Source organism: Pelophylax lessonae (genome assembly GCF_965119305.1).
Source record: "Pelophylax lessonae genome assembly, chromosome: 3".
In the NCBI taxonomy this organism is placed as follows: domain Eukaryota; kingdom Metazoa; phylum Chordata; class Amphibia; order Anura; family Ranidae; genus Pelophylax; species Pelophylax lessonae.
This window is the reverse complement of record NC_138770.1, coordinates 341,631,565-341,657,180: the sequence shown is the minus strand read 5'-3', so window position 1 is coordinate 341,657,180 and position 25,616 is coordinate 341,631,565. Positions and strand designations below refer to the sequence as shown.

Below are 25,616 nucleotides of genomic sequence, written 5' to 3'. Positions count from 1 at the left end.
TTATATTGAAGGGACAGAAAAGTTACACTGTTGTACAAGCTGTACACTCACTACTTTACAGTGTAGCAAAGTGATATTTCTTCAGTGTTGTCACATGAAAAGATATAATAAAATGTTTACAAAAATGCGGTTTTCACAGTTTTCAGTCTTTTTTTTAACCTTCTTCAAGTGTCTTTATATTGTAATCCGTAAAACAAGCATAACATGTATGCAGGTATACAGTAGAATCCTCCAGATAGGTTTAAAAATGCTTAAATTATTGACGCTTTTTTAAAATTTCTTCTTACAGATCAATGTACGATAACTCGAACGTACCTGTTTCTACACAAGTTTTGGTTCTTCAGTACAGTCTATTACTTTGGAAACTGGATATTCATTGGGGTAAATAGGATCTTAAGCATTTATAAAATCTGATGTGTCCTCCCTGTATTTACAATATACATTAAATTTAGTGGCACTTTACCAACAAGAGCCATCATAAAGACACTGGCCCACTAGAAAACACGTGTGTAATTTTAGCATTTATCCATTGATTGGTCCAGGAAGCATATGCTCATTAGGATTCTCAATGAAACCATTACATTACATGTAGCACTTTTAATATGGGCGAAGTTATGCCATATTATGCCAGCCCATTAATTACATGGTTTGTTAAAGCAAGTATAGTCAAGAAAGCATAAACTAGCCTAATTATCAAAGGTTAAAGGGCAAGTTCACCAATATAGTGTATATAGCCAGTCCCCTCTCTAGTCCTCTAGTTTACTGTAAGCCGAACCATCATTCAGCAGATGGTTATGTGCCTTGTCCAGTTTTGATGGCCTCCCATGCTGTCTACATCCCAGCTAATAAAAATGAATTGCTCGGCTTCTGTGCCTGATCACCAACCTCCTTTAGACTTGAACAATGTTTTTTTTTTTTTTTCCTCCTGCATTTCTCCTTTACATAGGAGTGATCTCAATGCCAGGGTGAGCATGTGCAATTGGGGAGGGACTTTTGGTGCCTTTTTATGTCTTCCCATGCTGTTCTTACTGACTTCCTGAAAGGGGTGGTCTCAGATAAACAAGCTGCTCTGAGGGCTCATTTTTACGAGACACAGCAGGTAGCAGGGAGATTGCTGCATTCTCATCAAGCACAGAAGGCCCCCACCTTTTCACCTTTGCAGTGTGACAGATACAGGCGTCAGCATGACCAAGGCACAGTGGGCAAGAAGTAAAAATGCAGCAGGGGTTCCTAGTGTTAAGGAACTCACTCCTTTATGGCCTGCTGTGGCCCCGTGGGGAACTTTTCTCCTCCAGCCATGTAGGCTTCTGTTCCACCTTTTGGCAGTGAGTTAAGCCGTGTCAGGGTCCTCTGGGCTCCCCTTGATTTTGACTTTTTTTTTTTTTTTTTTTGCTGCTGACCAAATTTTAAAAGCTTCTCCTTCATGTCCAATGCCTAATTTGTGAGATTTTTGGATTTCAAGGTAGCTTCCTTCAAAGCAGTTTCTTACGCACAACACCATTCCAGACCTCTACAGAGGGAGATTCTGACAAAATTGAACTGTCTTCCGGGTTTGCTGGATCAGCTTATCCATTTAGCTCACACAACATATATGCTGCATTAACCTGGTGGCTTTGGGGAGCACCAGGAGCTCAGCTGCGGCCCCGGAGATATCTCTCATGCTCAGTTGGATGGAACTTCATGTACCGGCCCTTTTGACCATTCTTAATCCTGGGGGTGGACAGCTGGCAAGTGGACCATTTGGACCTGTCGGATTTGCAAAAGCCTCGTTTTGAAAACATCTGGGATATCCACCCTTTAATCTTTGTCTCAGATGGAGGTCTTTCTAGTGGCCATCACATCCGCATGTAAAGTGTCCAAGCTAGAAGCCCTTTATTGTGAACAGCCGTTTTTTGTTTTTACACAAGGATAAAGTGGTTCTTCACCATTGTCTGTTCTCATTACCTAAGGTGGTGTTAGTCTGACTTTTTAATCATTGCTCCAGATGCCACTAGGAAAGGTCTAGCAGCTTCGCCTTTCACCATTTCTAGGTCGATTTGTCAAACTGTTGTCCGGGCTTTTACCCTTGCTGGCCGAGAACCTCTATTTCTGGTCGCTACACATTCTACCAGGGTGCTCAGTGCATCTTGGGCTTTTCATCATTCTGTTACTTATTTTTCAAGATGGCTACTTTGTCATCTGTTTCAAATTTTACCAAGCTCTGATAGGTTGAAGTAGTTCAGCAGATGCAAGCTCAATCAATTTTGCAGGTTGCAATTTGAGTTCTGCTGGGGTACAGTTTCCTGCTCTGTTGCTGTTTTCTGTTTATGGGGATACCCTTCTTCTTTCTGCCACTGCTTTGGGACGTCCCATCCATCATGAAGTATGGCTGTGCACTTCAAAGAACAAAAGCGAAAACAGCATTTTTGTACAATTAAATTATTTTCTCTCTGTGTTCATTAAAGGACTCAGCACCCACCAAGTCCTTTTTTGGATATCTCAGTGGGTGTGTCCTATACTGGTGTTACTGCTGACTACTAACAACTCCTTGCTGCAGATAGGGGGTTGACCACCTTCAGAGGGCCGCCTCCCTGGGTGTTCTTTTAGTTTAGTTGCAGGTAGCATCTTGCTATTGTAGGTGGCAAGGTCAAACCCATTCATCAAGAAGGATGGATGTGTCCTTCAATTAACCCTTGATGCCGGCCGTACGCAAATATGCTGCCTCTCCACGCCTGGTCCTTAGTGCCAAGGGGACGCATATTTGCCTGAATTGCTGTATATACACCTGTGCTAAAAACGCGCCCTGCGTGCTCCCAGCACAGTTACCGTCCCTTAACCAAAAGCAGCAATCGGAAGTTTTCAGAACATGTGACCGCGGTGACAGCCAATCACAGCGGCCACGTAATCTTAAGCCGTGCCCCGCCTAACAGCGTCATAAACCTCTTAAAGCACCGGGAGTCGCTGTCGCTAAGAGGTTAAAACTGAAAGATTTTGTTAAAAACCATGATTTTATTTAATAATCCATACAAGAGGAAGGAATACAGCAATCAATATGATTAATAATTGCAAACAAATTGTAAAAAAAATTAGGTTAAACTTAAAAAAAAATAAACTGGAATTTATAGTAGGCAACTTCAGATTTCTTCCAGATTATTACCCCTGCGGCCTAGTAATGGATATGTGTGAACCCCTATTTTATGCAAACATATTCTAGAAAATGTAAAGGTCTATAGTAGGATGCATCGCAGCAATTTAAGATTTATTTATTTTTTATTCAGCTAGGAAGTTTGTGTTTCAACCCCACCCTCCTACCTCCTGTGTTTTGCTATTGATTAGTTAGCCTTCCTATAATTAAAAAAACAAGAGGAGTGCAGTTGCCGCTGAATTTGATTATCATATAATAAGGCTCCATGGGGTTAAGGGTACGCTGTGAAATTTTTTTAGATATAGCCACATATATTGGCTTGCTGTAAAACCCACTTTTTAGGCTTAGAATCTCTACAGATTTGTCTCAAGGATCTCAGCCTGAAGAGAAACATGACAATTATGTTTAGAAGTGTTATTAAAAGTACATGTTTCTTTGATTGCAGGTTTTCATTATTGGACTGATTGTATCCTGTTGCAAAGGAAAGAAATCTGTTATTGAAGGAGAAGTGGAGGATGATGACTCAGACCTAAGTGATGATGATCTTCCATATGCATAGATCTAAAATGCATTCATCTCTTTAAAAGGAGATTTTACAGTGAGGTTAAATGGCAAAAGATGTAATTTTCATTAATGGTTATGTTCTGTTAAAGATAAATTAATTGTCATGTAAATATACTTAAAGTGATTTGAAAATGTATTCTAATTATTATATGTAACAATAAAAAATGTTGAAGATCTATGTAATAGCGCTCTGAATTTTGACACTGACATTATAGGATTAGTGCACTTTGGTGTAAAACAATGACCACACCTCACCCATATCTAAACTAATAAAGCAAATCTAAACAGTCATTTACCACTGCTCCAGGTGGCATATTTCTCAAAACTAGCTTGTAACCTGCGCTGATCTGAGGTTGGAGTGTGGTGATAGAAAATAATGGAAGCAGATGTGTTTTACCTCAGTACATGCAAGGACCACACCATGTGCATTCTCTGAGCTGGCCCCCATCTTCGCAAAACTGTAATGGAAGAAAGGAGCAGCTTGAAGATTCCATGCACCATTTACTCCAGAATTAGTGGGTTAGGCAGTTAATTACTATTGGTTACTAGTATTAATATGTCTTCCATTCCTTTGTGGTTCACAAAAACAGGCATGCATATTACTAAGATAGTCAGTCAGTAAACCGGTAATTAGCTTGTAAACTAATAGATCTGAAGATTGTCAAATCAAGATACCTATCACTACAGAGAAATTTCTAATTGTTTTAAGACATCTGCCCATCTTTATTTGGTCATCAAGTATTTAAAGCTGTTGCTTTCCCACTTCTTACTTGCTTTGACCATTGGTAATATCAAAACTCTGGAAACTTTTTTGCAACCTACTTCTATACTTTCTAAATGCTCGTTCTCTGATAAACTTTAGCACTACCCCAGGTAGTACTGGTATTGCATGGCTCCTTTGATAGTGAGAATCCAGTGGATGACCAGTTTACCTCCTATCCCTTTTAATTTGTAATGCAAGTTGAAACTTTCTAAATTTCTGTAATATTAAATGCTAATAAAATGCTATGTTTTGAATAGAAAAGTTGTTTTCATTTAGCCTTTAACACAAAAGACAATTCAACCAACTCTTATCCTTGAGGTTATTGGTTAAAATAAATATTTCAATTTCATTTTTCTGTGCTATTATACAACAGCAAATTACATCATATTTAACATACATTACTCTATATGTAGATTACAAGGGTACAGTAAATATGGTAATACATTCTGGCATTCATTTCCATTGAAGGGTGAATATTTTTTTTATTCAGCAGTTTAACCTAGAAAAGAACAAAGAAAGACAGTCCGTGTGGGATCTGGGTGAGAGATCGGAACACTAAGACTGTTTTTTACAATGGGGGAGGGGTGGGGGGGAAAAAAGAAGAAGTGTGGGAAGGAAGAAGAGCATAAAGAACAAGGAAACCAAAGAAGGGAAGGGCTGGGCAAGGGGATGGCAAAGGGAAGGGAAGGGAGGGGCAGGAAGTAGGGAAGGGAAGAGGGAGGGAGGGGAAGAAGAGAGACAGAGAAGGGAAAAGGGAACAGTGGGGAAAACAAAAAACAGTAGGGGAGGAGGGCTGGTGGGATTTTGAAGCGTTTTTTGTTTTCCCCACTGTTCCCTTTTCCCTTCTCTGTCTCTCTTCTTCCCTTCCCTCCCTCTTCCCTTCCCTACTTCCCTTCCTGCCTCTCCCTTCCCTTCCCGTCCCTTTGCCATCCCCTTGCCCAGCCCTTCCCTTCTTTGGTTTCCTTGTTCTTTATGCTCTTCTTCCTTCCCACACTTCTTCTTTTCCCCCCCCACCCCTCCCCCATTGTGAAAAACAGTCTTAGTGTTCCGATCTCTCACCCAGATCCCACACGGACTGTCTTTCTTTGTTCAGTATCATTTGGGATGTTGGTACGTTCTTACAAAAAAATTTTAACAAACACCAATTTTCAATATTAACCTAAAAAAGGTTGAGAAAAAGTCAGATATTATTCTTTATTGTGATACTTAGGCTGCTAGTTAAAACAAAAATAAAAGGCCACCTCAGTTTTTTTTTTTTTTTTTTTAACATAGGCACAATTTAAATTTTTTTTAAAATAACATTTTTACCCTGAAACCTTGTTAATGCATTCTTTATCAAATACGGGTCCATCCACACCCCTACAATGCAAAATGTGCTCCAAGACTTCTCTAATGGGAAGAGAAGCAATTACGAATTTACCTTTTTTACAGATTAATATTTTTAGCAATTTTAATCCTGGTAATACTGATTATTAACATTACCTAAAACATTTGTGAAAAAAATGTCTGCACACTGATCCTCTCCATGTTTGCACCAGATTCACAGTTTTTGGTTGGGAGTCATGGCCCTGCTTATTGCTCCTCTGGCAAATCTATGCCATCTCATGCTGATGTCTGACAGTTGCTGATGGATTCTCTTCCCTTCATTGGATTATACTGCCACTTGTAGGAGTAGAGTGCTAGGCCTAGTGTTGTAGATCAGTGATCCTCAACTCCGGTCCTCAGGGCCCACTAACAGGCCAGATTTTAAGTATTACCTTGGGGAGATGCAGACTAGAGTACTGCAATCACTGAGCAGTAAAGGATATCACCTGGGATGTATTTCAGTTATCTTGCAAACCTGGCCTGTTAGTGGGCCCTGTAGGCCAGGGTTGAGGACCACTGTTGTAGATGGAAAGTAATTTCTTGTAGTGTGAAGGCCCGTACACACGTACCGATCGTCGGCATACAAACGTCGGTGGACGAAGGATCTGCCGATTGTACGCGTGTTAGTATGGTGCCTCCGACAGATGTCTGCGCACAATCCGCGGACAAAAGTCTTTCGTGCAAACATGAAAATATTTGTATGCCGACACCAGAACGGACGATTGTTCGCCTGTCAGTACACAATTCGGCCGACAGACCGCAGATTTGCAAGACTGGGCATGCTCAGAAAATAGAAAACACAGGGAAAGTTAACCATTACATGACATCACTTCTGCAGTCGGCGGACAAAATTCTTGTGCTGTCCTTGTGCTGTCTTTGCACTTTTCAGCAGACACCGACATCCCGGGGAGAAAAGAGGAACATTTGTAAGCCGACCATCGGTACGTGTGTACGGGGCTTTAGCCTCTCGGGGTTTACCTATGTTCTTTCTCTATAGAACTGATTTAGGCCTTTTATCGGGGGGGGGCAGAGGCTAGCCTTGAGTATCATCAATGGTCAAGTGTCATCTTAAGTGAGCTTTTTTTTTTTTCAGCTTTTCAAGTGAGCTTTTTTAACATCCGCTGGTATCTCGTTTCCTAGTTCACGCCTTTGCCTAATGTGTTATGCATGTCTCCTCCAGTCTGGCCTCCAAGATCATCCTGGGATCTGAACTTTGTGCTTTCTATTTTGTAGAAACGAACATTGGGAAATTTAAGGAACTGCCAATATTGACTCTTTCTCAAAAAGTAGCTTTTTGTTGGCCATCACCTTGGATCAGAGGCTTTGGCTGCTGTCCTTTAAATATCATACTCTATTATTTCTTGGAAAAAATGATCTCTTCCTCTTACATTGCTGTCCTGTGCCTCAATCAAACTGCTTACATATTCTCCAGCTACTGTGCCATATGTATGGCTGTTGTCTCTGAAACATGGCACTTTTTTTTTGAGTTCACCTTAACAACTGCTTCATCTCTGGAATGTGGGGTTTTGTAGCACTCTGAGTTTTCAATGTCGTTAAAATCTGTAAACCATACTGTGTTTTGTGTATACAATTTAATAAAGTAAGTATGCTACAAGCTATGCTATGGGACTTGTTTTGACATTGGTTGACAATTTTCTATGAAGTTGATACCATTAGCTTTTTTTTTTTCAAAGTATGTACTTTGCAAAGACTTTTAGCTAGTCTGTCTTTGCTGCTTCCAATGCTCAATTATGGTCTATCACTGCTACAGCACGCAACCATTGTCTTTTAAAAAAAGCTACCTAAAAAAGTAATTTTCTTTTGGAAATCACTCATTGAGTAAAAGTAAACTGAATTTTCTCTATCGCTCATTGACAGACGTAGTCCTCGGTGATACACCACCTTCGGGTTATGTTGCCTCCACAGGAGCAGGACTAGACAGGAAATTAAAAAGCTCTGGCCACACCCTAGGGGCAGTCCCAGAGGGTATATCCTCTCTCTCTCTGCCTCAGCAAATCAGTTTTTTTCTGTCTAGTTAGGAGTAAGGACCTAGATACCTTGCTGGGATCTTAGGTCCTGGCAAGATTTTTTTCTTAAAGGATTTTTTAGACAGCTTTTTTTCTCCAGTGTTCCTGTGAGATCTTCAAGCAAGAAAGCTGAACTGGGCGACGGGCTGGATGTTGAGATCCGGTGGTCACCCCAGTTCAGCCTACGAGCGCGTGCAGGCCATAGCTCCGCGCTGGGTCGGCCGCGACAAAGTCCCATTAAAGGACTGACCCCGCGAGTTAAACGTCTCTCTGAAACGCCAAAGACCATGAGTCACGGCGTCCATATCGGTCGACAGCCCTCCCGCCCCGGTGGAGAGGGGTACTGTCAGGAGTTGGTGCCCGCCTGGTTCCGGTTTGGTGAGTAGTATGTTCCCCCTTTTCCCCTGACGGGTCTTGTGGTGAACGCGGGCCCCTCTCTGTATGGTAAGATAAAGTCCCTCTCTATCCTATAAATGACACAGATCCTCCTACTTTGAGTGTGATTTTATGTGCAAAAAGCCAGGAGGCTTGGTTTGGGAGCTAACAATCTAATTGTATACATGTTAAAAAGATTATAATCTGTGGCATTCTGGGAATCTTACGGTGATAAGAATAAGCTACCTACCAGTCAGAAGCCACGGACATGTAGACTGCCTTCCTAATCAGATCTCCAGCTATTAGCAGGCCTCCCGAACGGCCATGCGGTCCGCCAGGGCCGGTACCGCCAACCACGCCAAATCCCCATGCAGAGAGAGTGTTGTGTGCCCTGCAGCACACCGCTATTCAGTACAGGCCGCCGCCATTTTTTTTGCTGGATCGCACGAGCCGCCATTTTGGCGTAGCCTCGTGTCTCCAGCATGGGGGCGGCCATGTTTGAGGTGATCCAAACACCTCGTGGAGCTAGGGGAGGCGCCGGAAGGCGTGCAGAGGGGCGGAGCCGCCTCCTTTCTTCCTGGGCAGCCAGCCAAAAGACTTCCTGTTTGTCAAGACAGCGCTGTAACCTGTTGCAGTTAAACTCTGAGCATCAAGTGGTGAGCCTGGGGGTCTATCTCTCTCTCTCTCTCTCTCGATCGATAGGGATCCCTAGCAGGTAACACTAAGGGGCTTTTTGTGGCGCTGGGGGTCTGAAAAAAAAAAAAAAAAAAAAAAGTTTTTTATTTTTGAATTATATTATCCAAGAAGTGACTGGAATTATCATGGACCCTGCCACACATATTCCCCCACCTGTTTCCCTCGAGGGGGCCACGGGACCCGCCGGTGCACAGAGTGTAGAGTCATTTACAGCAATTTTGGAGTCTATGGTGGCTCGGGTGGAGGCGGCCTGTCAGGGACGGGGGTCAAGGAAGCGACCCCCGCCTACCCCTATACTATCTGACACCTCTGACTCAGATTCAGAGATGGTCACTGCAGTTGCAGGTTCCTCTGCAAGGGCTGTTATCCCAGGTAAAGCCCCCTCAGACAGTGAGGAGGACGTTTCTTCTCCCGCTATAATTCAGGAAGAAGCATTGGTGGATGCACTAGTTGTGGCAGTGCAGGAAACCTTAAAACTTGAGGCTTTACCGGCAGAGGCAACTGAAACAGAGATTCCTTTTGGTACTAATAAGCCCATCAAAACGGTGAAGGTTTTTCCTGTACCCAAATGTTTCGGTAATCAGATTAAAGGAGAATGGGAGCATTCTAAGCGTACCTTTACTATTTCCAAGCGTATTGCTAGACGCTATCCGTTTGAGGAATCCATCATTAAGAAATGGACGGTACCACCAGTGGTGGACCCACCTATTTCCAGGCTGAATAAAGCCACGGTTATCCCAGTGGAGGACACTTCGTCCTTTAAGGATTCGGTGGATCGAAAGATGGAAGCAGAGTCCCGCACCATCTTCTCTCTGATAGGGTCAGCATTTAGACCAGTAATTGTTATTGGTCTAGTTTCCCAGACACTTACGGAATGGGCGAGATTGGTACGCCAAGACCTTAGGGGAAAAGATATTCCCCAGGAAACCTCTGATTTGATGGAACAGATTATACAAGGGCTACAGTTTATCTGTGACGCAGCCTTGGACACTACTCCCCTATTAGGGCATGCATCTAAGTCAGCGGTGATCCTCAGACGTGTGCTGTGGTTAAAATGCTGGTCAGCTGACCTAGGTTCCAAAAAGACCTTGACAAATCTCCCTTTTCAGGGGAATCGTCTATTTGGGGCCAACCTAGATGAAATCATCAAGGATGCCACTGGGGGCAAGAGCACTTTTTTGCCACAGGCTGCTAAAGCTAAGGGACCTCGCAACAAGCAAGGACCTTTCTTTACCGCCCATAAAGGGCGCCCGGCTGGTACTAGCGGGAAAGGCAAGACTCCTCCAGGAGGGTTCAAGAAGGGCTGGTCGGACAAGCAGAGGACCAACCCAGCCAAACCCGAAGCAAAGGAGTACACAGCCTGAAGGTGCGCCCCCACCCGGTTTCAGGGTGGGGGACGTTTTCACCGGTATTCAGGACATTAGATCGAGCTTCAACCACTACTACCGGTGCGATTCTTCCCTTCCAACATTTAAGTACTACAGGAAGCGGTAGTTACCGTTCCCTGAATAGATCTTTTCCTTTACCTTTTCCTAAGATTAGTCCCTATACCTCACAGGAATCGGATCTGGTTGACCAGATAGGCCAAGTAGCCTCTAGTCGGGTGACTTCGGTCCCTGAGGTTCAACCAGAAAAGATCACCCTTCCTGATAACAATCAGGTATCTGATAAATGTGTGGGAACAGAAAACGACCAGACTTTCTCGGATGGTCGGGGCCAGATACCTCTAGGGACGCCTGGTTCAGATTCTATCAGCGCCAGTGGTCCTAGAAATTCTAGGCTGGCCTCCTCAAGCCGGCCTGGCCGACTTGGACATGCTAGTCTCAGACGTTCCGTGGGAACTTCGTCTCAGGGAGTGTCTGTGGTCTCAAGGACCAATTTACCATCATGCTTTACAGTCGCTGGGTTTAATGGCCTGGCCATTGAGACCCAAGTACTGAAGGACAGAGGTTTGTCTACTTCAGTCATTCCTACCCTTATTAAAGCAAGGAAAGCGACTTCCAGCAAGGTCTATTATCACACATGGAAGACTTATATTGCGTGGTGCGAATCTTTAGGATTTCCTCCACGTACCTATTCGGTGACTCGAATATTGGCCTTTTTGCAACAAGGGGTTGAGCAGAAGCTAGCCTTGAGCACCATCAAGGGTCAAGTTTCAGCATTAGCAATCTTCTTTCAGAAACCTTTAGCTACCAAGTCCTTGGTGCGGAATTTCATCCAGGGGGTGCGGCACCTGGCTCCTCCAGTCCGCGCGCCCTTACCGCCCTGGGATCTTAATTTGGTTTTGTCGGTTCTACAGAAACCTCCCTTTGAAAACATCAGGGAGATTCCCTTGCTTACTTTATCCCAGAAGGTGGCCTTCTTGGTGGCTATTACTTCTGCTCGCAGGGTGTCAGAACTGGCTGCATTATCATGCCAGTCCCCATACCTAGTGATTCATAGGGATAAGGTAGTACTTCATCCTAAGCCATCTTTTCTTCCTAAGGTGGTTTCAGATTTTCATCTGAATGAAGATATTGTACTACCTTCCTTGTGTCCTCAGCCCAAGCATCATCGGGAACATGCGTTGCATTCCTTAGATGTGGTTCGGGCAATCAGGGTATACCTGAAAGCTACGGAATCATTCCGTAAGACGGATTCACTTTTGGTGATCACGGATGGCCCCAGAAAGGGTTTGCCTGCATCTGCCGCAACCATTGCCAAATGGATTAGACAGACGGTGGTACAGGCTTATTCTATTAAGGGTCAGAGTCCTCCGTTCCCTGTTAGGGCGCACTCCACTCGAGCGCTCAGTACTTCCTGGGCCTTTCGCCATCAGGCGTCAGTGGTCCAGGTATGTAAGGCGGCCACCTGGTCGTCGGTACATACCTTTACAAAATTCTATAAAATTGATGTGACGGCATCGGCGGATGCCTCATTTGGCCGCAAGGTTTTGCAGGCCGCAATTTGAGGAGACCGGTGGTCTACCTCGAGGGTTTTTTTCTGTTTGAAAAAAAAAAAAAAAAACATTTTTTCTCTTTTTTGTTGAGTCTCATCATTAAGGATGAGCATTGTAAACTTCTAGTTGGCACCGGTTGGGCCTTCTAGATTGGGATTTGATTTCCATTTTCCCACCCCTCATTTGTGATACTGCTCTGGGACGTCCCGAAGGTGGTGTATCACCGAGGACTACGTCTGTCAATGAGCGATAGAGAAAAATGGATTTTTGTAAAATCTTACCGTAAAATCCTTTTCTCTTAGCTCATTGACAGACGTAGTCCCCGCCCCTCTGTTTTTGAGTTGGGTTGGGTTAAAATCTCTAAAGACTGCTTTTTCACATAACTGATTTGCTGAGGCAGAGAGAGAGAGGATATACCCTCTGGGACTGCCCCTAGGGTGTGGCCAGAGCTTTTTAATTTCCTGTCTAGTCCTGCTCCTGTGGAGGCAACATAACCCGAAGGTGGTGTATCACCGAGGACTACGTCTGTCAATGAGCTAAGAGAAAAGGATTTTACGGTAAGATTTTACAAAAATCCATTTATTGCACATGCAGTTTGTAATGCCACAATGGGTTGTCACTGGTACTGCCCTATAAAACATAGTGTTCTTTGAAACCACCAAAAAACAGTCTTTAAGGCAAGCTTGTACATGTACTTTTGAAGGATTTTTTTTTTTTTTTTTAACAAATACTGTATATAGTTACATAATTTTTTTTTTCATTGGTACATGTCCCCGAGGTCACTGTCCAACTCACCATTACTTTCTTTTTGGACAGTTCTTTGCCTATTCGCACAGAAAATGACCATGACTGATTTCTAATATTTTGCTTTCATTGACTTCAAGGGGGTTTAGATTCAGATCAGAGCATTGGTCATGTTCACCCGGATCGAACCAAACCAAGGTACATTCGGCTCATCCCTATTTAATAACTAAGCAGTGCTCAACCAATGGTGTAATGGAATTTTCTCTATTCAGCTCTGTATACAGTAGGCAGAGTCAGACTGGTGTGCAGAGTCAGCATAGTGTAGATAGTAGGAACACAGTTTTTCATGGTGCCATACTTGGACTGCATATAAGCTTCTTTCCTATAAATAGAAAAGTAGGTAAACTTGTCAGCAAATAGTATTTAGGAATTTTATAATTTTAAAATAATTCTCTTAAATGTTTGGTTAGGGTTCGGTTTTATTTCATACTTTGTTTGGCCAGCGAGCAAGTGCAGACCGCAACTTCGCGCTAGGTCAACCGCGACATAATCCCACTGGATGGGGGGTGGCCGGAGAGTGAAATACCTTGCGATGATCTGCCCAGAGTGGTGCCCGCCCAGTACCAAGGTGTGGTGAGTAGTGTCCCCTCCTCTCCCTTTGTGGTTCCTCGGGGTGGACGTTAGCCCCTCCCTGGGATGGTCGAACCCCCGTGTTCCCTTCCATGCCCCCAGCCCCTCTAAACAGTCATGGTGGGTCTTTTGTGCGGGTACAGATGTTTCGAATGGAGTCCATTTGTACTGTAATGGCATCCTTCAGGGGGATCTTTTGACCTCTATTGAGATGAAGGCGGCTTACTGTCATATTCTGTTATATGTCGGTCATCCGCACTTCCTTAGCTTTCCATGGGCAAGGAGCATTGTCAAGAGGTATCACCTCTGCCCCTCGGGTTATCACCTGTGTTAGCCCCGGTGTTGGCATTGTTGTGTCAGTGGGGGATTGCGGTACTGGATTACCTGGATGATCTTCTTCTATGAGCAGAGTCTCCGACTGTTCTGACGGACAACCGGGAGATTACTGTGAGGAGTCTGTAGGAGTTTGGTAGGAAATTTAATTTCCAGTTTTTGGCCTTGGTTCCGTCCACCTAGTTGGGCTATCTGGGTCTGTTCTGGACTCGGCCTCAGCCAGGGTGTTCCTCCCATGGAACAAGTTCAAATATTTGTTCACACGAGACCTCTGCAAGAGAGTTTCTTGCTATGTGAAGCAAGAATCCATAGTCTCTAGATCATCTGATCCTCTTGAGCCGGGGTACGCAAAGTTCCCTGCTTTGGTGGCTTTTCTCTCCGGCACTTCGACAGGGTGATTCTTCCTTCCCCTGTACTGGACAGTGGTCACCATGGATGCCAGATTGTCCAGGTGGGGTGGCGTGTTTTTGACAATGGATTGTGTTCAGGGGTCTGGCCTCTGGAAGAATCCAGACTACCGATCAATATAATGGACATCTCCTCTGAGGTGTTTCATTAGTGGTGTCTCTGGTGGGGAACTCCCAAGTTGGTCTTGTCTCCACAGAAAGGTGTTTGGGTTTGTGGCACGGTCTTTGGATCCGCTGGCCGTCACCACGGACGCATTGTTGGCTCCTTTGGGGCCGGTGTTGTCTAAAATAAGGCTTTCCTCCACTGGAACTTCTGCCAAGGCTCCTGCATAGGCTTGAAGCAGAAGGGATAACGGCCATCCTAGTGGCTTTGCCGGTCTTGATACACAGATCGGTTGCGATTGGTCATCGATGTTCCTTGGTAACTTCCTCTTAGAGGAGATCTGTTGGCTCAAGGGCCAATCTTCCATCTTGCTTTATAGTTGCTGGCTTTAACGGCTTGGCTATCAAAGCCAAGTGCTGCAGGCTAAAGGGTTGTCTGAATAAGTGATTCCCACGCTGCTGAAAGCTAGTAAATCTACTTTTAGGTAGTTTTACCATCGCCTTTGAGGAGCATACTTTGCGGATGTGAATCCCTTGGGCTCACTCCTGCTCCTTTTTGGTGATTCAGGGTTGGTTTCCTCCAACGCACAGTTGAGCAGCACGTGGCCTCGGGTACCATCAAGAGCCTGGTTTGGCCATTGGCGGTTTGCTTTCTTCTTCCTTTGGCCACGATTTCAGTGGTTCGCACCTTTGTTCAGGGGGTTCGCCACTTGGCTCCCCCAGTAAGGTCTTCATTGTCCTGGAGGTATCTCAACTTGGTGCTGTCGGTTTTCAGTAACCGCCATTGGAAGATATCCGCGACATTCCTCTGCTTACATTGTCCCAGAAGGTAGTCTTCTTGGTGGCTTTTTCTTCTGCACTGAGGTTGTCAGAGCTGTCGGCTGTCTTGTTGTTCACCTTACTTGGTGGGTCACGGGGATAGAGTGGTGCTTCGTCTCTGCCAGTTTCCTTCCTAAGGTCGTCTCTGGTTTCCTTTTAGGCCTCATGTACACTGCTACTTGTAAACTGACGTTTTTGAGCAGTTGGGCGCTTTTTCAGAAGCCCCTGAACCCTCCTCTATGTTATCTTATCTGTCCATGTACACTGGGTCGTTTACAGTCATTTAGAGGCAGTGGAGTTCAGTGTCGTTTTTTGAAAAGCAATTATTTATTTGCGTTCAGGATGTTCAGAACGTGTGTTTACCGGCGTTTCAAACGCAAAAATGCGACCGAACGTTTTCACCCGCGTTTAGCGCTTGCGTTTTTCCATTTTAAATGGGGAATGATTTTTTGACTTCTAAAAATGGATCTGAGTGCAAACGCCCACCAAACGTCCGCTAAACGTGGCTGCAAACGTGACACAACGGACTTTTTAAACGTCCTCTAAATTCCAGCATTCAAAGGACTTTTTAAAACGTCCCATGTACATGTAGCCTTAAAGTAAAAGCATTGTGTTGCCTTCTGTGTATTCTAAGTCTAAGCATTAAGCTTAGAACACAGAGAAAAGCAAGAGATTGCCTTACATTCTTTGGATGTGGTTCGGGCAGTCAGGGTGTACCTGGGGGCGACTGAGTCATTCCAAAAAATTGTATATGCTGGTTGTCCTTATGGAGGGTTTCCGTAAGGGGCTGGCCACTCTTGCTGTGACCACTTCCGATGGATTGGGCAGATGGTGGTGTAGACATATTGTATTAAATGTCAGGATCCTCCGTTTTTTTCTGTTAAGGCGCATTCTATGAGGGCGCTTAGTGCCTCTTGGGCCTTCCGTCATCTGGTGTCAGTGGTGCAGGTTTGCAGGCAGCCACCTGGTCGTCCATGCATACTTTCACCAAATTTTATAGGGTAGACATGTTGGCATCTGTTGATGCCGCCTTTGGCCACACGGTTTTGCAGGCTGCTGTTGGAGAGGATTAGTCCTCTTTGAGGGTGTAAATTTTTCCCAGGCTAGCTCAAGTTGTTTCCTTGTTGAGCTCTTGTTTCGCCTGGTTGGCAACGTTTAGCCTTTGGGAAGTATGTTTATTGCTGTGTTCTTCCCACCCCTCATATTGACACTGCTTTGGGATGTCCCAAGGGTCAAAGAAGATATGAAGTTGTATACGTCAATAAACGAAAGAGAAAACAGGATTTTTGTCTTACCGTAAAATCATTTTCTCTGATGTTCATTGATGGACACAGCACCCACCACCTTTAATGAATTGGGGTTTATGTTCTTCTTACACTGCTTGTTACAAAACTGAAGCGTTGGAGCAGGAAGTGGGAGTATACCCCCTGGGACTGCCCTATGGGCATAGTCCAACTCTTAACTCTTCTGCCTAGTGTCCTACTCCTAATGAGAGCAGCATAACCCAAGGGGCAAAGAAGATATGGAGCTGTGTCCGTCAATGAACATCAGAGAAAAGGATTTTACGGTTTTCTGCTGTGAATGATGTATGCAACCACTATATTCTAACTACTCTTTATAAACAGTCAGAATGACAAAAGCTTGATGTGGCCAGGGCTCTTTAGAAGCTATAAAACCTACTGTGTGTGTGTGTGTGTGTGTGTGTGTGTGTGTATATATATATATTAAATATGTTAATACCATTTATTTTATATAACTTAACACTGAACTATCCATATACTATCTCTTTTAAAGCCATATTGCTTCTGTGAACATTAAGAGCTTCTTTTTCTATGTTCTTTTTATGTTACTAACTCTTTCATCAGACTTCAATATAAAATGTTTCCTATGTGTAAAAATATTCACAAGATTTATGGCTAATCCTGATCGCCCTAGATATTCTACTGCATATGTTTTGTGTGTTCCGTGTTCCCAGAAGGATAGACTTCCTCCAGAGAATAATATTTATTCTACAACTCATGCTGGAATTTGTTGCATGAGCACTTTTGTGTTAGCATTTTATTTTAAATGGTACTCTGTTCTATAAATGGTACACTTAAAACATGCATGGTAGATGTACTGTACATGGTGTTAAGCTATTTAAAACAAAATCTATCACTATGAGCACAGTAGCACAAAATCTGTACTTAAATGTTACTAGCATTGTTAAAAACTTTGCAAACTTTGGAAACAAAAACAGGGCAACTTCAGCCTATACATTTATAATAAAGCATCAGAAACAACCTACTACTGTCCGTAATACTTTTTTTATTTACACTAACATCCAAATTTTCAGGACAAGCTTTTTGGGGTTTACCCCCTTCTTCAAGGTCCAAGCAGTATTAATACTGTTAGTATGTTAGTGCAAATAAAAGCACGTATTATTTTATGAGAAGATTTACAGAGTACTCATCACATGTGGTGATTCAAAGAATACAAGTTGATATGGACATTCTTAATTTTAATTTTGTGCAAAAATATGTTTCACATGTTTGATATGTTTGTAATATTATTTTTATTGGGTACTGATTTTTACACCAACACAACACTACAGGTCATATTCGCAACAGCGCTTTAAAAGTTACACATATCAATTGTTTTTGTTGCAAGTGCACTTATACAGCTTCAATCATTTGCTCCCTTTCGGTCTAAATATACTGTGCCATTGAAAGGGTTTTGTTATATCTGCTCAATAAGCGCAAAAAACTACCTTCTAGAAATCTTGTCAAGTGTTGATCTCGGATGAATGTGATAATTTCTCTTTGAACCACAGACCATCTCAACCCTGTTTTATTGATGAAAGGAGAGGGGGTTGTGTAATGTAGTCCTAAAAGTCTTCCTTTTCTAGGGTGACATTGCTACTTCTAGTATTATAGTAAGGGGAAGTCTTGACGGTGTGTTACTCTCAGGATGACCAGGGGAAAATAAATGGAATAATTTTGAAAAAAAAAAGAAACTAATGCAAACACCACAGCTAAAGATTGGTGAGTTGAAGTATAGTACATTTTGTTCTTGGGTTTAATACGTTTTAAAGTGAATCTCCTATTTTTTTTTTTTTTTTTTTAGAAACGATCTCCTTACGTGGTGGGTGGCATGGGCAGGCTGGATCACATACATGTACGTCATCCAGCTGAGGGCGCGCAGCATGCCACTCCCACATTCCTATAGAGTGATGCTGTGATTAGCCCACAGCTCTCACATGGTACCAATCACAGCACCCTGTATCATGTCATTAGCTGTAGCCAATCACAGATCACTAGTACCAACAGCTGTTATGAATGTAACACATTCATGTCTGTTCAAAACATTGCTGTTACAGTGGTCATCACTGTAACAGCAATGTTTTGAACACCATGCCTATTACTAAATACCTCAGACTGTCTTCTTTCCAAAAAGGGGTTATTTGGGGGATATTTTACTGTCCTGGCATGTTAAAGGACATCAGGAAATGAGAGGTCATCCGTATATCAGGATTGACCAATTTTTAAATATACAGCTGTAAGAAAAAGTATGTGAACCCTTTGGAATGATATGGATTTCTGTACAAATTGGTCATAAAATGTGATCTTATCATCATCTAAGTCACAACAATAGAGAATCACAGTCTACTTAAACTAATAACACACAAAGAATGAAATGTTGCCATGTTTTTATTGAACACACCATGTAAACATTCACAGTGTAGGTGGAAAAAGTATGTGAACCCCCTAGACTAATGACATCTCCAAGAGCGAATTGGAGTGAGATGTCAGCCAACTGGAGTCCAATAAATGAGATGAGATTGGAGGTGTTGGTTACAGCTGCTCTGCCCTATAAAAAACACACACCAGTTCTGGGTTTGCTTTTCACAAACGATTAAAAATTGTTGACTTGCATGAAGCTGGAAAGGGCTATAAAAGTATCTACAAAAGCCTTGCTGTTCATCAGTCCATGGTAAGACAAATTGTCTATAAATGGAGAAAGTTCAGCACTACTGCTACTCTCCCTAGGAGTGGCCGTCCTGTAAAGATGACTGCAAGAGCACAGCGCAGACTGCTCAATGAGGCGAAGAAGAATCCTAGAGTGTCAACTAAAGACTTACAAAAGTCACTAGCAAATACTAACATCCCTGTTAGCGAATCTACAATACATAAAACACTAAACAAGAATGGATTTCATGGGAGGATACCACAGAGGAAGCCACTGCTGTCCAAACAAAACATTGCTGCACGTTTACAGTTTGCACAAGAGCACCTGGATGTTCTACAGCAGTACTGGCAAAATATTCTGTGGACAGATGAAACCAAAGTTGAGTTGTTTGAAAGAAACACACAACACGATGTGTGGCGAAAAAGAGGCACAGCACACCAACATAAAAACCTCATCCCAACTGTGAAGTATGGTCGTGGGGGCATCATGGTTTTGGGCTGCTTTGCTGCGTCAGGGCCTTGACAGATTGCTATCATCGAAGGAAAAATAAATTTCCAGGTTTATCAAGACATTTTGGAGGAGAACTTTAGGCCATCTCTCTACCAGCTGAAGCTCAAAAGAAGATGGGTGTTGCAACAGGACAATGACCTAAAGCATAGAAGTAAATCAACAATAGAATGGCTTAAACTGAAGAAAATACGCCTTCTGAAGTGGCCCAGTCAGAGTCCTGACCTCAACCCGATTGAGATGCTGTGGCATGACCTCAAGAAAGCGATTCACACCAGACATCCCAAAAATATTGCTGAACTGAAACAGTTCTGTAAAGATTAATGGTCAAGAATTACTCCTGACCGTTGTGCACGTCTGATCTGCAACTACAGGAAACGTTTGGTTGAAGTTATTGCTGCCAAAGGAGGTTCAACCAGTTATTAAATCCAAGGGTTCACATACTTTTTCCACCTGCACTGTGAATGTTTACATGGTGTGTTAAATAAAAACATGGCAACATTTCATTCTTTGTGTGTTATTAGTTAAGGCAGACTGTGATTGTCTATTGTTGCGACTTGGATGATGATCAGATCACATTTTATGATCAATTTGTGCAGAAATCCATATCATTCCAAAGGGTTCACATACTTTTTCTTGCAGCTGTATATGTCAGTTTTTAGACGCTATAAGCTTCACACAACCAATTAATATACACTTATTGGCATGTTCTTATTTTTTTTATTAAAGACTTGTAGAAGAATACATTTTGGCCTAAATTTATGAAAATATTTGATTTTATTCAATATTTCTTATTACCGAAAAACAAAGTAGAAAATGTATATTTCTCTTTCGTTCATTGACAGACACAGTTTCTGATATTCATCATAACCATTGGGTTATACTGCCCCCTACAGGAGTATGACACTAGGCTGAAAAGAATTCTGGCTACACCCATGGGCAGTTCCAGGGGGTATACTCCTTTTCTCTGCTATAGCCACTTTTCTTCTGCCTAGCCAGGTGTAAGGAACTAGTTCCTCGCTGAGATCTTTGGTCCTGGCAAAATAGTTTTTAGATAGAACATTTTTTCCTGTGATGATGACGGGGAAGGGGGGCAGTAACCGTTTCAGCCCGCCCTCCAGTGACGTTTCCGCTGCCTGTGATTGGTTTGTTATCTCCCGGCTGTTATTGCTGCTGCTGGCCAGTCACAGTGTCTCCAGGCAAACCGCGGCCGGCACCCTCCCCGCTGCCTGATTGGTTCACGATCATCTCCTTGGCTGCTGCTGGCCAGTGACTGACAGTAAGGGCAAACTGCGGACCCGGAAGGACACCTACCTGTACCAGTGCTATAAGCTGAATGTAAAAATGCCCCCCCCCCTCAGTGCTCTTTAGCCCCCCTCAGTGCTTTTAGCCCCCTCCAGTGTTCTTTAGCCCCCCCAGTGTTCTTTAGCCCCCCTAGTGTTCTTTAGCCCCCCTAGTGTTCTTTTGCCCCCCCAGTGTTCTTAAGCCCCCCCCCCCGTGTTATTAAGCCCCCCCGCGCTCTTAGCCCCCCCCCCCCGGTGCTCTTCAGCTCCCCACAGTGCTTTTCATCTCTCCCCCCCCATGCTTTCTGGCTCCCCCAGTGCTCTCCAGCTCCCTGGCTCCCCCCTCAGTGATTTCCAGTTCCCCCAGACAGTGCTCTCCAGTCCCCCCCCTTCTCCCCCTGTGCTCTCCATCCCCCTGGTTTTCCATGCTCCCCCCCCCTGCGCCTTCCAACCCCCCTGCAATGCTTACCAAAGCCCCCCTTAATTCTCTCCAGTCTCCCCCCCCCCGTGCCCTTCAGCTCCTCCAGTGCTCTCTGCTTCCCCTGTGCTCTTCTATCATGTCCGCAGCCTCTGACTACCTCCTGTATCATGTCCGCAGCCTCTGACTACCTCCTGTATCATGTCCACAGCCTCTGACTACCTCCTGTATCATGTCCACAGCCTCTGACCACCTCCTGTATCATGTGCGCAGCCTCTGAACACCTCCTGTATCATGTCTGCAGCCTCTGACCACCTCCTGTATCATGTCCGCAGCCTCTGACCACCTCCTGTATCATGTCCGCAGCCTCTGACCACCTCCTGTATCATGTTTGCAGTCTCTGACCTTCTCTTGTATCATGTTCGCAGCCTCTGACCACCTCCTGTATCATGTCTGCAGTCTCTGACCTTCTCTTGTATCATGTCCGCAGCCTCTGACCACCTCCTGTATCATGTCCGCAGCCTCTGACCACCTCCTGTATCATGTCCGCAGCCTCTGACCACCTCCTATATCATGTCCGCAGCCTCTGACCCCCTCCTGTATCATGTCCACAGCCTCTGACCACCTCCTGTATCATGTCTGCAATCTCTGACCACCTCCTGTATCATGTCCGCAGCCTCTGATCTTCTCCTGTATCATGTCCGCAGCCTCTGATCTTCTCCTGTATCATGTCCGCTAAATGTACAGTGTGTGTCGTAAAACGTTTGACATTTCGAACATGGGAGAGGCAGCGCTGTCTAGCTACCCTAAAGGTGCAAAGCATCAGTCTGCAGCTGCATGCTGGACAGCTTCCAATCCGATCGCTGGCTTTTTGCGCCTGAAGTGACACTGGCTCCCAGCTGCGGCAGCGGTGCTTCCATCTCATCGACTGTAAAACAAGGGACCATTTTGAGTCACACTTTATCCAGAAACAAAACCCTAACTGCAGAGGTACTGTACACTACAAAGATTGTCATTTATTTTAGTAAAAATATGCTGGGTGTGACATGGATTTTCTTCTTATTCCGCTTACAGGGCCTGTTTGGGGCAGTACAAGACCTGTTCCTTCAAGGGGCAATTGTCCCAGTTCCGACATCTGAACTTTTTCATGGTTTTTACTCAAACCTGTTCCCAGGAAGGAAGGTAAAGTGCATCCAGCCCTGGACCTCAAAGCGCTAAACTGCTTTGTGCAGGTACAGAGGTTCAGAATGGAGTACATTCGAACGGTGGTGGCATCCCTGCGTCAGGCGTCTTTACTCGCCTCTATCAATATCAAGCATGCCTACCTTCACATTCAATATGTGCAGGTCGCCAGTGTTTTCTCCGCTTTGCCGTGGAAGAGGAGCATTATCAGTTTGTGTCGTTATCCTTTGTTCTCGCATCTGCTCCTCGGGTCTAAACAAAAGTGTTAGCCCCAGTGCTAGCTTTTCTACACCAACGGGGGTCCGCAGTACTCTGCTACTTGGACAATCGCCTTCTGTGAGCAGGGTCTCCCTCTGCTCTGGAGATCACAATACGAACTCTGCGGGAGCTCGGCTGGATTCTGAATTTTTACAAGTGCTCTGATTCCATCCACAAAGCTGGACTATCTGCCCTGACACTGGACTCAGCCTTAGCCAGAGTGCTCCTTTCTCTGGCTAAATTCCATAAATTGCAGGCTGCAATTTGCCTCCTGCTATCCAACAAATTGTCATCCCTCCGAACTTGCATGCGGTGCTGGGCCTGATGATGTCTACCTTCGAGACAGTTCCAGTTACACAGTTCAATACGAGGTCCCTGCAAAGGGAGATTCTAACCAAATGGGACAAGACTCTGCAGTCTCTAGACAATCAGATCTGGCTGAGTCGGGGCACAAAGAAGTCCCTGATATGGTGACTTCGTTCTCTGGCGCTTCGGATGGGAAATTCCTTCCTCCCCTTGTATTGGACAGTGGTCACCACAGATGTCAGCCTGTCTGGCTGGGGTAGGGTCCTCGGCAAACATTCTGTTCAGGGGATCTGGATGCTAGAAGAGTCCAGACTCCTGATCAATATCTTGGAACTCCGAGCGATCAGACTGTCTGGATCATTGGACCAATCCTCTTCAGGGTTGTCCAGTTCACATTCAATCGGACAATGCCACAGCCATGGCTTATGTCAATCACCAAGGGGGCACAAGAAGTGTTCTGGCAGCTCTGAAGGTTTCCAGCATTCTAAGGTGGGCAGAACGGTTCATTATAGCCCTCTCCGCCATACACATTCCCGGGTTGGAAAATTGGCAGGCGTTGGACCACTGGGAGTGGCCCCTTCATCCAGATTTATCAGTTTTTTTATCAGTTGTGTCTCCGGTGGGGCACCCCACGAGGTGGATCTGTTGGCATCTTGGCTCAACAGAAAGGTGCAGAGGTTGGTGGCTCGGTCAAGGGATCCTCTGGCGGATGCCACAGACGCGCTGGTGGCCCCGTGGGGTCAGTATCGTCTGATTTATGCCTTCCCTCCTCTCAAGCTTCTGCCAAGACTTCTATGCAGGATTGAGGCAGAAGGGATTCTGGTCATCTTAGTGGCTCCGGACTGGCCTTGCCGGGCTTGGTACGCTGCTCTGGTGCTGCTGGCTGCCGACGTTCCTTGGCAGCTTTCTCTCAGGGAAGATCTGCTGTTCCAAGAACCAATCTTCCATCCTGCTTTACAGTTGCTGGCTTTTACTGTTTGGCTGTTGAACACCAGGTGCTAAAGGATAGGGATTTGTCTGAGTCGGTGATTCCTACAATGTTGAAAGCTAGGAAATCTACCTTTAGGAAGATCTACCATCGTACGTTGAAGACGTACATTGCGTGGTGTGAGTCTCTTGGGGTTCTTCCTCGCTCCTTCTCGGTAGCTCGGATCTTGACCTTCCTTCAATGGGGGGTTGAACAGAAAGTGGCCTTGTGTACCATCAGGTGTCGGCTTTGGCCGTCTTCTTCCAACAACCTTTGGCCACACACTTCCTGGTGCGTACATTTCTTCAGGGTGTCCGGCATTTGGTTCCTCCAGTGCGGGCTCCGTTGCGGCCTTGGGATCTTAATTTGGTGCTTTCAGCTCTTCAGAAGCCTCCCTTTGAAAATATTTGGGAGTTTCCCCTGCCTACGCTGTCCCAGAAGGTGGCCTTTTTAGTAGCTTTTACCTCTGCGCACATGGTGTCTGAACTGGTGGCGTTATCCTGCCGTTCACCTTACCTGGTGATTCACAGGGATGGTGGTTTTTCGCTCCTGTAAGTCATTCTTTCCAAAGGTTGTCTGTTTTTCATTTGAATTAAGACATTGTGTTGCCTTCCCTGTGTTCCAGGCCTAAGCATCCGAAGGAAATTGTCTTGCATGCCTTGGGTGTGGTCCAGGCAATTAGGGTGTATCTGGCAGCTACTGAGCCTTTCAGGAAGTCAGACTCTCTTTGTGTTCACGGATGGACCTCGAAAAGAGTTGTCCGCTTCCTCTGCGACCATTTCAAGATGGATCAGACAGACGGTGGTTTAGGCCTATTCCACCAGGGGTCAGGTTCCTCCTTTTCCTGTCAAGGCGCACTCTACTAGGGCAATTAGTGCCTCCTGGGCTTTCCGTCATCAGGCGTCAGTGCCGCAGGTATGCAAGGAGGCCACCTGGTCGTCGGTGCACACTTTTACAAAGTTTTATATAGTGGATGTGTTGGCATCTGCGGATGCTTCTTTTGGCCGCAAGGTTTTGCAGGCTGCTGTTTAAGAGGACTTGATCCTCTTTGAGGGTGTGTTGTTTTTTCAGGTGAGCTCTAGTTGTTTGGTTGAGCTCCTGTTGCCTGGTTGGCTAATGTTTAGCCTTGGGAATTTTTTTGTTGTTCCCACCTGTCATGTTTAACACTGCTTTGGGACACCCCAATGGTTATGAATATCAGGAGCTATGTCTTTCAATTAACAAAAGAGAAAATGGGATTTTTGACTTAACGTAAAATCCATTTCTCTTTTGTCCATTGACGGACACAGCACCCACCCCTCTGTGGAGTTATAATTCTCCTTGTAACAAAACTGAGTGGCTATAGCAGAGAGAGGGAGTATACCCCCTAGCACCGCCCATGGGTGTAGCCATAATTATTTTCTGCCTAGTACCCTACTCCTGTAGGGGGCAGTATAACACAATGGTTATGAATATCAGGAGCTGTGTCTGTCAATGAACATCAGAGAAATGGATTTTAAGGTAAGTCAAAAATCCCATTTTCTTTTTCAAAATTATTTTATATAGCAAAAATAAAAAAAACCCAGTGGTAATCAAATACCACCAAAAGAAAGCTAGTGGTGTAAATATATATATATATATATATATATTTAATTTGTGTAGAGTGTCGCAGGACCAAGCAACTCTGAGTAAAGTAGTACAGTGCTGAATAGCAAAAAATAGCTTGGCCTTGAATGAAGAGGGTGAAACCTTCAAGGGGGCAAGTAGTTAAGCATTCATCTTTTAACTCATCTCTTTTTCATGAAAATAATGCTTGCTTTATTTTAGCCTTTCTGAAATATATTTTCTATTCAAACATAGCATATCTGAATCAGAAGATCT

The 25,616-nt window shown here is 44.4% G+C and overlaps 1 protein-coding gene across 1 annotated transcript in view; it reads left to right on the top strand.

Annotated features, from left to right (window-relative positions):
- The window catches only part of LMBRD1 (LMBR1 domain containing 1), a 413,956-nt gene extending 409,778 nt beyond the window's left edge, over positions 1-4,178 (top strand). The window contains exons 15-16 of the mRNA XM_082251576.1: positions 290-381; positions 3,570-4,178. Coding sequence (XP_082107702.1) covers positions 290-381; positions 3,570-3,683 — 206 coding nt within the window. The 3' untranslated portion in view covers positions 3,684-4,178. The remainder of the gene's footprint in view (positions 1-289; positions 382-3,569) is intronic.
- Positions 4,179-25,616: the final 21,438 nt, after the last annotated feature.